Here is a 15,432-nt window from a genome sequence, read left to right on the forward strand (position 1 = left end):
ATTATCTACATTCTTGAGGCCGTATAACAGCTTTCTCATTGCCCTTACAAAAGTTGCGCCTGAGTTCATCATTCCGGAGGCCATTTTGAGGAACTTGTACCCTCCATAATGGGTAGTGAATGTTGTTTTTTGCACATCTTGTTTTTGCACTAGAACCTGCCAATAACCTTTCGGGAGATCAATTTTGCTAAAGTACTTTGCTTTCCCGAGTTTTTGAAATAGACCCTCTGCTGTTGCCATCGGCTCAAGATCAAACACTGTTACTTTATTTAATCTTCGATATCAACACAGATGCAGTTAGATCCATCAGGCTTAGGAACGCGTACGATTGGCGCGGAATAAGGAGACTGTGATTTCTGGATGATGCCTAGAGTTTCCATTTCATCTAGGTATTTTTGTAGCTGCTCCCTTATAGCGTATGGTACCGGACATGGTTTCCGTTTAATCAGTTCCTCACTCATAAGATTTATTTTATGCTCTAATATACTTGTACTACCAGGTATATCATTGAAGACTTCTTTGAATTGACTCACAAATTTATATACTTCTTTTTTCTCAGATGTGCTGAGTTGATCTCCATACATGACTGCGGTTGCACATTCACGATTTAACGTACTAAAAATAGAATATTGCGTAACAACTGAATAAGTGAACCGGGTTAACAAAGAAATAGCATGACTCAATCATGAATTGCGCAATACTTCATCAGCCATTTAACTATTGCGCACTGCAACATCGGCTATTGAACGATTGCGCAACATACATGTACAAAGTCAGCAGTCTGATGGAGATTATATTGACAATTATATGATGTTCTGTACATACCTGACCTAAGCACAAACCTGTTCTCTGTTCACGCTGTAGCCTGCAAGGGTTTGATAATTCAATTTGTACATAGTCGATGTTGGATTAACAACCCACAAAAACAAGTATGTGGCCGAGGAACAATACGCTCTAATCGCGGTGGTGAGTATATCTCTACAGATTTCAAAAACCATCTAAAACCCCAAATTAACTAGAGACATCATACATCAATTTACTTTGGTTCTGCCTTTGAAGCTTTTTTAGCTGGTACCATGTTTTTGGCTAAACTCTGGGTTCTTAGCCCTGTGTTATGCTAACTTCAGTGCAGCCCTTATTTTGCCTGAGATCTCCCTCTTTTTGGTAATAGCTGGCATTATTGTGTCTAGTACCACGTACACCTCATCCGGTCACAATTGCCCATGCCGGTCCGTGCAAGACGGTTCGATTGTCAACGGAGATCACAGGCCCCTTAAACTTTATGGCACCTTGTAAGCCATTAAAAGGGCATCCCAAGAAAGGCGCCCTGATTAATGGGCTCACAACAAAGACTTATTTGGTCTTTACAATTAATGAGGAGGACAACCGCTAGAGAACGGTAACACTGTTCCCAACTCATGACCCGCCAGAAATCAGGGATACTCATGGTTCTTGATTCAGTCTTGTGGAGCCAAAATTTTTAATCTGATGACTGCCACATGTGTAAAGGAAAGTGATGAAAATTATATACACTTTGGAAAAGATTAGTCTTCTACTTTTTTATGAAACTTTTTTAAAAATACATGTACTTACCTCCTATTTATTAAGTGGCTCTTTCATGAATAAACTTTTATTCATTTGAAATCATGCTAAAACGTTGAAGTGAGTTTAGATGCAGACTGACCTGAATGGAAGTTTTGTCAGGTCACACGAACTCAAGTTGAGGGTCTCTAGCAAAGCTATTTTGTCAATACCAGCAAGCGAACCGGAATCCAGTTTATTGCCACTGACTTTCAGCTCTTTCAGCTTTGTCAGTGAATCAAAGCTGAAAAAATCCACGAGTAACTCATGTTGATAATATGTTCTTGTAACTTTTATCACCACATCATTAATTTTTTACAGCTGCAAGTTCATTTTTACCATCCTTCATCCACCGATATGCGTAAATGCCAAATTATTTACTTGATACTTTATTCTAAATTACCAAAGGTAAATGGCAAAGCATTAGATACTTCCTGCACTTTTGTTAAAATATGTTATTATTTGTAATCAAAACTGTTCTATAAAGAGCATCAATTTTGACCGGATTTTCTTAAGTCAGCCAAAGTCAATGACTTTTAACAAAGTCAGCCATAAAATGTTCAAATAACGCAAAAGGTAGACACACATGATAGCAAAATTAAGCTCTCTTTGGTAATTTTGATAACCAACTAACAATTCTGCCAAGGGGTCAGCTATTATGTTATGAATTGTAAAACACGTTGATGGCCCAACAGCAAAATCTATAGTACATAACATAAAACAGAGCAACTTGAATGAAAGACAAAGCATAGTGCCAGTTCATAACATTTTTCATTCTGTAACATTATTTTTAATAGCATTGGTGATTAAGAACTTAATTTGCAGTTATACAGCGAAATGCTTATGTAATTTCAATTTTCATCAGCAAACCACAACAAAGCAAAAGCACTAAAAAACTTCCATTGGGGTGAAACCGTGTCAAAATTTTACACTGAATTTATAGGCAGACTGACCAGAAGGGAAGTTTTGTCAGCTCACAACAACTCAAGTTGAGTTTCCTTAGAGATACTAGCTTTTCAATGTCATTGAAAAACTCAGAAGCCAGTTTATTCTCACCGACATCCAACTCTTTCAGATTGTTGAGCGATTCAAATCTGTAACAAGCATAATCATGTTTTTTTCAATATTGACCACATAATTTACAATGCCACAGTAACTTATAATGATTACCCTGTCACAACAACTGCTGTAAGTATATCATTGGTTTTTTTGCCTGTTAGTATGAAGTTCTTGTTCACTGAGGTGCGTTTGTTGCTGGTTGCTGTTATATTTAAAAGTTTACATTTGCATGTAATGTGACTGATATAGTTATAGTAAAAATCAAATATGGAAATATATAGTAGGAATAGAAGTAGGGAGGGAAAATGATGAAAAAGCTATAAAAAGCGCTGCAAGTGAACTGGATCGAAAATTGTCTTCTGATGACTATAAAATTAATAAACATATCAGCTCTACAAAAAATAGTTCAAATGGAAGGTTTCTCTAAGGACGTTATTAAAAATGGAAAAGTTGCTATTGTGATTTCAATTAAATAACCAGAAGAGTCTAATGGAGAAGCTGACATGGATTTTCAGTAACTAAAAGCCAACCAAGTGCGGCTTAAAAATGTCGAATCGTCTGGTTATAAGGGGTCCATTTAGTTATAAGTTGTCAGCTAACATATATTCTACTCAATTATTTTATAGAAATATTTATCAACATGAAACATGGATGTCTGCATCTGTCTAGTCTACTGGTGTCAAATACATGGCCCATGGGCCACATTTGGCCCGTCATGTCATTTTATGTGGCCTACGAGAGCCTAATTACTCATTCGCACACAACAGAGTTAACTGCGGTATTTATAACATTGCAGGGCACTTAACGTGAGTTATATTGCCTCTGGAACTTATCTATTTCTTGTATCGTTATTTTTAAGTTACTAGTCTTAGTAGTCTTACTACTTAGTCAGAAATAAAATCCTTTGGCTAATCAAACGAACGTAAAAATATGCTTCAACGATTTTTCTGGCAAAAGTTATAACTAAAATACTACACCCATTTCAACATCTGGCTAAACCCAAAATCATTGCAGTAATTTTAAAATTTATTGTTCGCGATAATTTTTTTAACTCCAGAAGTAACTATGGTGATTCAGAAAGGGTAAAAAAGTGATAGACAGCATAAATCAAATTGAAACATTATATTTAAAGTTTTTTCTAACTTTAAATTTTGTCAAATTGAATCGTTATATATGCTCGAATAAAAATGCCCTTTTTTGGCTGTCAGACTAAAGTTATCACTCAATATCCCTAGGATCAAATTGATTCTTAGAGCTGCCCCTGAATTCTGAAAAGTCCAGAACAGAGTTACTGAACATATTTTTTATTATTTCAAACATGTTTATTACAGTTTTTTTGAGTTAAATTATGAGGTAGATTTGCTATGCTTTGACGGATATAACTCGTGAGAAACAATTCGAAATTTGAGTTTCGAGATTTTCATGTTTGTGACTAACCGTATATGTATAAATAATATTCATAACTTTATTTTGTATGTAATAAATAAGTAATTTTTGTCAAACACGGTATATTTTGCAATTTTTTTTGTTTACGCCTAACTTTGTTTCAGCAAATAGCAAAAATATTTTTGTTTTTTGCTGCGTACACATTGTGTGTTGCTGCTGTTGCATTTATGTGTTTGCAGGTTTAATGTCTGTATGCGACAAATTCATGTTCTTACCAGGTCATAATTTTTGATTTTACTGAAAGTATGCCCATGTTAATGGGTATTGTGTAATTTTTCAGATTATTCTTCGAAAACAAGTGTTCTGCATGTTTTGCTGTGCAACCGTTCTGTTTGCAACGTTAAGTAATGAAGTCAGAGTTATTTAATATTTAAGACTAGTTAAAGCAATTGTAAATTAGTTGATTACATTTCGTTACAATTATAAGTTACATCTGGCCCTTTGAGGACAGCCATTAATGTTGATGTGGCCCTCAGTTAAAATGAGTTTGACACCCATGGTCTAATCAAACAAACTTTGACTTATGTTGTTTCAATAGTTTTGATGAGTTTATCATGAGAAAGTTGATTTTTATTCTCAGCAAGTATTTGCAAAAACCAATTTGCTTGCAGCTGCAGTAAAATGTTGATGTAGCTATGAAAATAATACAAACCTAAGTATAACCAAATTTTATTTAGTGACTATATGTATTAAATTTTAGGAATAGTTCAATACTATTGGAATTCGCAAATAATTACAACAGTTGTCATGAAGAATTGCAACACAGTACTGAGTAGGGCATTAAGCAATACAATGTGATAACTATTTATCTGGGCAGCAAGTTACCGGTGTATTCATGCAGTGTATACATGCATCAACTAATTTATGTCCGCAAGAAACTCTGTCAAAATGTTTCACCAAGTTTATATAGATACTGACCTGAATGGAAGTTTCCTCAGATTACAGAAGTGCAAGTTGAGTTTTTCCAAAAACCCCAACTTTCCAATGTCAACATGAGAATCACAATCAAACTTATTGTAACTGACATCTAATTCTTTAAGTTTAGGCAGTGAATCAAATCTGTAACAAAAAGTATTGGGTAACCACAATACTACTAATGTTTTATTATCAGTATAACATAACTCATGTTGATAATTGTTCTAAAACAATTGTCATCGCTACATTTTTGACATTTTTTACCAATGGGAGTGCAATTATTCCATTATTTGTCAAGGTAAATGTATCATTTAATAGTTTGTGTCGAGTCATAGATGTCAAAGACAACTAGGACAAATTTTCTACATGCGATAACAACGTTTTTTACTGGTAGCGTGTTTCACTATTAGATAAATACTTTGTCTTTGGCAGGAAAAATGCAGCATTTGAATATCTTCACTAAGACAAAAGTTGTACTAATCTGTCTGTCCATCTGCTTGAAGACACACTAAGGGAATTAGGAAAACATATTGTTTTGTCTGTGAACCAAACCTGGATATTCAGCGTAGTGGCAAAGCAAGCTATTATCTGTGCAGCTGGACAATATTGCTAGAATGATTGTGCACATACTTACTACACATGGTGTCCTTTTATGGTACGCATAAATGCCAGAGCGCAAGTATACGTCAGTTTCACCAGAGTTTTATGCATTGTTCTCCACAATTAGAATAAACTAGATAAAACTAACAATGAACATAAGTAAATACAGACTAAAGATTAGCAGTTTTTATGATAGTGATGGCCAAACCGTGATAGATTGACTAACTAAATATTATTATCAGCACAGATCAGCACTCTTTAGTTGGAGCAAATGGAATCATTAAATAATTTGGCAATGATTTTACAATGAGGTTACAACGACTAGATCAATAGACGTAACACTAATAATAAAGTTTGCACTTGCACTCATTTCACTGGAAATTATTTGATGCGGTTTTTACACGCCGTAGCCATACCAGTCAGAGATGGATAGAACACCGATACTCTGGGCACAATCTAATTTAGCCATCAAGTTACACAGTTACCGCGCTCAAGGATAAGCAAAGCTTTAGCCAGCCAATACGCAAGGCTATTGTTGAGATTGCAACACCTCGACTGACGGCTGCTTGCAATCTGCTGAAATACTCAAACATCAAAGCGAATGATATATGATATTTTGACCGAATAAAAGTGGTTTCCTTGGTTTTTGGTAGTCAAAATTATGAGAATCTAATTGGATAAAAAATTAACAGTCGTACCACTGATGTAATTCCTTATTGTGACACAAGGAAGTGGCACAAGGAAGAGATTATTGATTGAAAAATTGATAAATTTTTTTCAAAAAACTGCACTAGCAGTTTTAGATGATTATATATAGTACCCGTAACGTCCATTCCTTTTATCAATGCTTAATTATTGATATTGGACCAAATGTACTTAAAGAAAATTACCAAGTATTCTATATCTTGAGGTTTTTTATTCATGAGGTTTATTAAATATTTACCATTAAAACTTTTATTTGAAAGGAAACATTTTAATTGCAAGTGATTAAATAACAATCAGATGTAAAATGATCAAAAAACCTTAAAGTAAACGAATTCGACAGCAGCAATAGGCTCTCTTAGTTGATCCTTAGAACAAAATAACGCTGAGTTGTTGAGTCCAGTAAAATATTATGGATTGTGTAACAGGTCAGTGGTAATGATATAAAATATAGGAACTACATAGCTTTCAAATAGACAAATCAAAATCAATATTGGTTGTTCCAAATCTGTTTTTTAACTTTATTATCGTGCATTCTGCAAAATAGTCAAGTTAATTTTAGTTCTTGTTGTTAAAACAAATAGCTAGTAAATCCATTCAATTTGTAAAAGATCCATTATCATGCGCACGATTTAATTTTGATACAAAACTATAATATGCATATTACGCTGCTGAGTTATGCTCAGAATAATTATAGCAGAGGCTCACCAAGTTAACTTTTAATGATTTGGAAAAAAAAGTTTTTTTATAGTCTTTGTAAAAATAGAACTTATCTATTTTGGTAACTCTTTTCTTCTTCTGATCAAAACTATGTATGAGCGGTACATGAAAAATGAATCCGGCATGGTTTTTAGCCACCTTCAATAAGAGTAATACGAACAAGTACTTCAAGCATTTTGAGTAACATAAACAGTAACAGGCCAACCCGCAGTAATTTGCAACAGAGAACTCACACAAACCTGGTTTCACTGCCTCAATGATGAGTTGAAAGCAACAAAATGGCACTATTTCCAAACACTCTATAAGTAGTAGAGAGCTCATTTTACAAAGGTCAGTGCTCTTTAACGTCTAATTGGCATAAGGTTTCCACCTCTACGATCAGTTTGCTTAAAATACTTTAAGGTAACACTAAAATTTGTTTTTATGACAATATAAAAGCTAAAACTTCCATAACCACTTTTATTCTACTTTTGAATACATTTTGATGTTAGGAAAATAATGTGAAACTGCACATCAAAATATGCATACTGCCAAGTGCTTCTTCAAGATATAAACGAAATGCCATTGGCATAAAATGCTGAAGAGAGAATGTATACAGACTGACTTGAATGGAGGTTTTGTCGCATCACAAGAACTCAAGTTGAGCGTCTCTAGCAAAGCTAAATTGTCAATACCCACAAGGGAATCAGAATGCAGTTTATTGTGACTGATATCCAACTCTCTCAGATTGATCAGTGAATCAAATCTGCAACAAACAGTCATAGATGACCATATTACTGCTAACATTATTCAGCAAAACCACAGTAAATCATGTTGCTGATACCTTTAGGAAAACCGGGACTGCTATCAGGATTTGGAAGCCTATGTTGGTCTAATCAAAATGTTTCTGATGCGTTGAGAATCTTACCAGCTTCTCTAAAGAATTACAAAAATTATTAAAGGTTTTTTTTCAGGGACATGCTCTAATTATTTTGCCAGAATCATAAAAATATAGCTTTTTACAAAAAAAATGGAGTTGAAGCTTCGCAGCGATCTTTTTTTGGACAGCCACACAAATAGCACAAGAAATAGTAAGAGCAAATGCTAAAGTTAGCGATTAAAGTCATTTTGCCACTGAATCAGGAGACTTTCACAAAAAAACTGTCAGATCTATAGTCAATAAAATTTAAGTAGAGTGCTGAGTAAGCCGTTGAAAAACGCAATGATAATAATCTGCAGCAGCCTAGCAGAATATTAATGTAGCCATATAGTGAATGCATGAATATTAAAAAAATTCCATATAGCCTGGGTTGTTTGCAAAACGTTGCATAGACTTTATAAATAAACATACCTAAATGGTAGTTTGGTCAGGTCACAGAAAGCCAAGTTTAGCTTCTCTAAAAGCAGCAGCTGGTCAATGCCAGTAAGAAGATCAGAATCCAGCTCACTTCTACTGACATCTAATTCTGTCAGTTTGGTAAGTGAAACAAATCTGCAATAGAAAGTCATAGGTTTCCATCATAATATTGTTGAACAAGACTAGAGTAAATAATGTTGTCAATAGGAAAACTGCTATTTTGATTTTATATTTTTACTATAAAGTATAGACATAATTACCGAAATGGTCTTTTTAGGTTATTTTTGATCTATTACCTTGGTAAGTATACTTGCCTTTACCAAGAGGCGTATAAAGATTATTATCTACTACTTTAATTAAAAATGAAATAGTTTAATTTTAATACTGCAGTAATACATATTCTTGTTTCTACCAATTATAATGATTATGAAAATTTTTAACACATGGGTTACCGAGTGCCATCGTGAATGACACTTTCAAAACTAATTTTAAACTAGGTTTAATATTTATGATGCTAAGAAACGATTTTCAACTGTTTATCCTGCAAACTAAAGCCATGTTCACAGGTTTTGAAGTTCAACGCCCATTGATGAGCAAAAAAATAAAGTATAAAATTGTATGTGGATGTTCAAAAATAGAACAAGCCGACGAAAGAGTTGTTTTTGGATGTTTTTACACTTACCTCAGTGACGAGTTTGTTAGGTTGCAGTCAACCATGTCAAGTTTCTCTAGTGCATCAACATTTTCAATGATGACAGAACTAGCAGAGTCTGGTACACTATGAAAAAGGCTCAGCTTTTTTAAGTTACGCAGTGAAGTAAGTCTGTAAAATAGAGTTCACAATAATGAAAAGGAGTCACAAACTGCGTTCAAATCTAAAAGGTGTATGTTGAAGCAAATATTTAGAAAAAAAAACTATATTTATGGAATATATAAATTACAATTGCTTTATATACTAAAAGTTTGAGCATGAACAATTTTGGTAATCATACATTAAAAATCAAATATAAATTTTATATTGAGCACTATAAAAGCATGGTTGTAAAAACACCCTAGCAGAATATGAAAGTGCCAAAAAAAGAAGTAAAATTGTTACAGAAAGATACAGAAAAACTTTGGTTAATAAAGACCAGGTACAATTCTAACTTATTCATTCTGTTTCTTTGTTTTTCTATTGCTCATCGTCGCATCATTTTTCTATTCGTTGAAGAAACTTCTGTTTCAAATGCACACCCACATGTTAGCCCCGACTTATGTCTTTTGTTAGAAATGACTTTCGGTAAAGGCAAACTTTTGCTACTGATTTAGTTCATGTGCTGAAAATTTTCCATGTCAAACTGGTCATGAGTAAAAGTTTTTACAATCTCCTTAACTCGTTTTTTTTAAAATAAGAAACTTTAACTCTTTGATTTCCACATTAATAAATGTGCAAAATGCCTCAGTGCCACATTTTTTCCACTTGCAAATGCATCATATTGATTTGAAATTTGCTGTACGGCCTGTCCAATATAGTCTGTATTATAGGTATTAAGTAAGGTACTTGTACCTATTATTGAATAGCCAAAATGGTCGATACAATCTGTATCATAGGTCAAATTGCTGACAAAAAGGCTGGCAAAACCAGATCTAAGCGAGAGTTTGGATGCAAGATTCAAAAAACACAGAGCAAAGAGCATGAGCAGAATTTTCTGAAAAAAGTGCACGGCCACATTCGACTGCCTGCATAGATAAACCAATTTTTGGATCACAGTTTTAGCAGCCCTAAAATGTGAGTATGTCTAGACCAGGTCCGGCTTGCCGCGTTAGATATATGTACTGCCAAAAAAACTTCAATAATGCAAATCTAATTTTCTTCAATACCCTTTGCATGTAGTTGCAGGAAAATCGCGCAAATTTCTTTGGCGTTCATAGTTCCAGGTTTCTCGCTAGTTAGCGAGAAAGTTTTTTTCCTTTTTTTCGCTTTCAAGACTAGCCGACCGTTTTAACATAAACCTATCTTGCAACATGTTGCGATTAGGACGAACACAGGTGTCGTCACAAATGGTTAATGCACGACCACTAGCCAACTTGTCCGAATGTCTATTAAACAGTCTAGATAGATAGCGTCGGCCTTTTCACATAGCATCGTTTCAGTTACGCTCTCACCGGCCAATTGTTTGTCCAATGCCATCAGCGGTCGTGAAGATCGCTGCACCATTTATAAACTATGGTTAGTCCTTTTGCGAACTAAATGCCCTGAATATAATCCTTCTGTTTGATAATTATGAAGGTATTTCTGTCATATTGCCGAGCTAGCTTAATCACGCATACACATTGCGCATATTTTTCAATATTTTTCCGTTTAATATCAATTGTTATCATTTGCTTTTTCTTTGTATTATCTTTCATTTTACTGGCAAACTTTCGGTCTACGCACAGTATGTTTAATTCACATAATTCTGCACAGAAAATCGTGCACAAAAAACATGGTACAACAGCATAACCTGAGCAGTTGAAAAATACAGAGTGATGCTGTTCTCATTAAAAACCCTCCGGCATACTTGGCAACTGACTCAAAGCTCGTATCTCAAACATGGCTCGTATGTTAGTGCTAAAATTTGCTTGAAAGCTGGCTCGTATCTCAAGTTTCTCGTACGTAGGAGCACTCATAAGTTGAAGTATTACTGTAGTCTTATAACGTTTATCTCTTAGTAGCTATATCTACTATATATGTTATATGAGAGATATGTTATAATAATGTGTACTTTCATCTATACATTATACATTATTGTACATACATTATATGAAATTTCCTATAGCGTTTTTGAAATACAAACCTTGTAGGATTGCTTTATGTAGGTATTTTAGTATTAAAAACTACTGTAAGTTACAAGTTGGTTTTACAAAAAATTCAATAAAAAAATGAAATATAAAACGCAAACGAAAGGATAAAACAACTTTGTTCTGCCAGAGGCTAAAACTGAATTAAAGAAGACGTATAATTTTAAAAGACAAATAAAAAAGGAAAAAATGGAAAAATATGACCGATCTACAATTTATTTTCTATTACTACTCATATTAATTCAGTTCACTTGCTACAAACAAAATTCATACGATGAAGAAAGGAAAAAGTATTCTAAAAGGTGGGCAAACATGTACACACACAGATTGATGTTTGTATAGTATATTATTCAGTTTGTCTTCATAAGAGATAAAACTATATCTCATCTTTGACCTTAAAACTCATTGCTAGACCAACTTGAAGTACATTGATCCTATAATAACATATCACCACCATACTTATTCTTACATTCAATGATGACTTAAACTGACATTGATAATTCAGCAATGTATTTCAGACTTGAATAATAATCTAACTTAATGATTTTATGAAAGTTTTAATCTCTATAGCTCTAACTAGTATAAAACACTTAAAGAAGAAAAACGATACTTGCTTATACAAATTCAAATTTAACACTGGAAGAGAATCAGACAGATAATTTATAAAACACTCTAAAAAGTGGAATCAAATTAGAATAACTTTAAATTTATATTTTTAGATTTTTATGTGATAGGGATAACATTTTTTGACAACCCGATTTTCTATCCGCATTTCGCACATTTCAACCCTTAATCAAGAGCAATACGGTTAAAAGTGGGAACTCATATATAAATGTTATTAACCCAAAAAAGGCCTAAAACACTGTTTTTAAATAATAATTTAAATCTGCATTAGTGACGACTTGGTTACATTCTATCTACACATGTCAGTTTTTTTTGAGTGAAGATTTTCAATGAAAATAAAACCGCGGTAATCTATTCAATTTAACATATTTGCTCAAATATGCTATAAGGCTCATCTTACAGATAAAATTAAGTGGATTCTTTCTATATTTGGTTTACTGTGAAATTGAATCGACTCAGTACATCCTAGCAGTAAGAATTAAACATACTCTTTTTTATAGATGGATCGACTTGATTCTCAATTTTTAAGAAGCTAAACTGCTCAAGTCAAAATGCACCAATGCTTCTTGTAATTGTCTCTACTTCTACGATTATTAAGTTTTGCTATAAAATCCATCACCAACAGTGATTCTTTATGTAGCCAATCTATTAATTGACATGTGCTAAAATACATATATAAGGGCATTCCAATGTTGTCCGTCAAACTCGGCTCTACAAAACCTTGCTACCTTGTAAATATTATGTTGGTTAATAACATGTGCTACCTGCTAATATATTATAGTTAAGTGGATTATAAGCAGACTGACAGTAAGCTTATTTATGATACTTTTATTGTGGTGCAGCAGTTTTTTATGGATATATACTGTTCATGCTATTTATTCAGAAAGGTTTGGTATTTTGGAGCAAAAACTGTGATGCTTTTATTTATTGTTTTGTCTTCAGGACAATTGAATAATCGCCTTATTTTACTCTCAGCGAGTTTTTATAACGGATTGCATTTGTGTTTATGCAAAAACGTTTATCTCAAATTACCAAATGAACATATATGTAGCTACCCAATATTTTCCCAGAAAATTTTCATAATGTTGGGTTAGCATTTTGTCACACACATAATTAGTTTATATTTTGCTCGGAAATTACTGCGTGAAATAATGGTTTCTATCTTTATTTCCAAGTCAGGATGGATGACAGAAAAGTTTTAAACAGTGACCTAAACATATTTCCGCTGATGAAACTTTTCAACAGTGAACTTAAAATATTTCTGCCCCTTACAAGTTCTTCTTAGACAGTGTATAAACTTAAAAGACAATAGTGTTTTGTTTGCATTTGATTTCATCGAACTACAGAAAATCTAAAGCTTTCTTTTTGATTCTCAATTGCATTTGTTCTGGTCATTAACCTAATTTTGTGCTGATTCTCAAAAGCTTCAAATTACAGGTCTATGAAAAAACCTCAAACATTTAAAGAAAAATACTGAGTTCATTTCAACAAATCTTGGTTGGCATTAACTAATCTATATTGAACGAGTTGCTATTTGCTATTCAAACATTTGAAACACGCAGCTATTGTTTGTACATAATGTAAGTTAGGTATTGTTGTTCATTGTTATTCTGATGTATTGACATAGGTCAATTTTAAGTATACATTTTAGTATTATTTATATTTTTAAAGCAATATCGAAAGGTTATTATATATTCCTTACAGGTGAAAAGTTGAGAACTGACTTGTAGTGTTTTGCAGTGAAGTGAAAATTAAATAAATTTTTAATTGACTTGTGATGCAAAAGGCAAAAAATTAAAATAAAATTTTTAAAATAAAGGTCTATCAAAAAACCCAATCCTTGACAACAGGAATTCCCACTTTTACCAGCAAAAAATAGTCGGCATGACTTAATCCTATCAAAAGCAATAAACCTGTAATGAAAAAGTTGTTTTTGCTACACAGACTTTCAAAATACTGGACAAATGCTGGAATATAAGTTAGTTATTGTTGTTCATTGTTATTTTGACATGTTGTCATGATTCAATATTAAATAAGAATTGAAAATTAATTCTCTGTATTTGAGATAATAAAATTGAATTGATTCGTTAAAATTAAGACAGGTAAAGTAATGAGAATTAGTTTGTTGTGCTTTGCAGTGATGTGCGAATAGAATAATTTCTAAACGACCTTCGATGCAAAAGAACTGGTAATGAAATTGTTGATTTTTTGATAAGACTTGAATTGGTTCCATTCTTTTTCAAAGCATTATAAACATTTTTTTTAAAACAATCTAAGGCTTGAAACAAACTGTAAATTTGAATAAGCAAATATGTAAAACAGTTGTAAGCTGAAACAAAATGTTGCTGTCTGTAAACGTAAAAAGGTTACAAGTTTGAATTAATAACAACTTTTCATCTGATTTAATATTGGTGATGGGCATGGTTATATGCCAAGGTTTGGCTGAAAATATTGACTTTCATAGGCGACTATTTTGTTTGGTTTCACAAAAAAGTTATCTCATCTTAGATGGCTCAGAATAGGCTCAACGCACAGTATCCCACAGAAGTATCATAATAATTAACATTCATCCATTTTTTGTGTTGTCAGAAGATTATTAAAGCGAATTTGTGTATTTATTTACAGTAGTGCTATAACGTATGTCTCCTATGACCTTTACCGCCTGTATACATTACAGAAGGTATACATTATATCCATAATGTATACCTTTTATATTGGAAATTCCAAATAATGTAAAAAATATATGTGAAGTTTTAGCTTCCTAGTACGTAAAAAACTTTTTATAACATGAACTGTCAGGTGAGGCGAGTTTGCAAGTTGGATTTGATGGTTAGTTTATCTCACCGCAGTTGTGGAAGAATGCCATGCTAAATGCCATGTGTATGATATTTACAAGCACAATGAAAGTCCTTTATCAGTTACACATAACTTTCAAAATATTCTAGTTCTCTTTTTTGTTTTTCTAGTACCCTTAGAAATAAATAGACAGCAAACATGAAAACCTTATTTTTTATAGTAAAACTATTTTGCTGCTCTCTCTTATTGTACGGAGAGCAACTTCTCCAAAGTATTGGTCATAAGTTTTAGTATGCAGATTTATAGACTTTGTCGTTTGGACAAAATAAGCAAATTGTTGTAAACGAATGTCAAAAATGTGCAGTTTCCATCAACTTGTTATAATATTGCCACAACTATCATCTAAAAACATTGAAATCGATCATAAAATTAAAAAAGTTTCTGATGCAAATCCATGGCACTACAGTTACAATGCAGACCATGACTTAGAAGAGTTAAAGATGAGATTGTGTCAAAAATGTCCATCAATTTAAATTAAGACCAATAAAATGCTAAAACACCAGCTACAGTTGAATGTCATCTTTGTCTCACTCAGTAGACTAACTCTGTCTAGAGATATAGGCGTTGAAATGAGGCCATATTTTAGAAAGCTCAGATTCGCGCTGGTGTTTCATTCGTGTTGTAACGAGTGACACACGAGAAAAGAGTCCACAAGCGATAAATGTAAGATATCTGCTTTAACCAATCATCAGCAGGAAATTTTTATATGGGTCATAATAAGTGTTATCGCTAGTAAAACAGGGATTTTGCTCATTTGTTAGATTTGTACATCA

At 33.0% G+C, this 15,432-nt stretch overlaps 1 protein-coding gene across 1 annotated transcript; it reads right to left on the reverse strand.

Moving 5' to 3' along the window:
* Positions 1–269: 269 nt before the first annotated feature.
* LOC137398059 (leucine-rich repeat protein lrrA-like) lies at positions 270–9,076 on the reverse strand. Its single transcript, XM_068084161.1, has 7 exons — positions 9,042–9,076; positions 8,354–8,494; positions 7,628–7,768; positions 5,005–5,145; positions 2,535–2,675; positions 1,685–1,825; positions 270–615 (listed from the first exon to the last, which is right to left on the reverse strand). Exons 1-7 carry the CDS (start codon positions 9,074–9,076, stop codon positions 270–272), a joined length of 1,086 nt encoding a protein of 361 aa, XP_067940262.1.
* Between the last annotated feature and the right edge of the window lie 6,356 nt (positions 9,077–15,432).

Source organism: Watersipora subatra, chromosome 6 (assembly GCF_963576615.1).
Source record: "Watersipora subatra chromosome 6, tzWatSuba1.1, whole genome shotgun sequence".
Taxonomy (NCBI): domain Eukaryota; kingdom Metazoa; phylum Bryozoa; class Gymnolaemata; order Cheilostomatida; family Watersiporidae; genus Watersipora; species Watersipora subatra.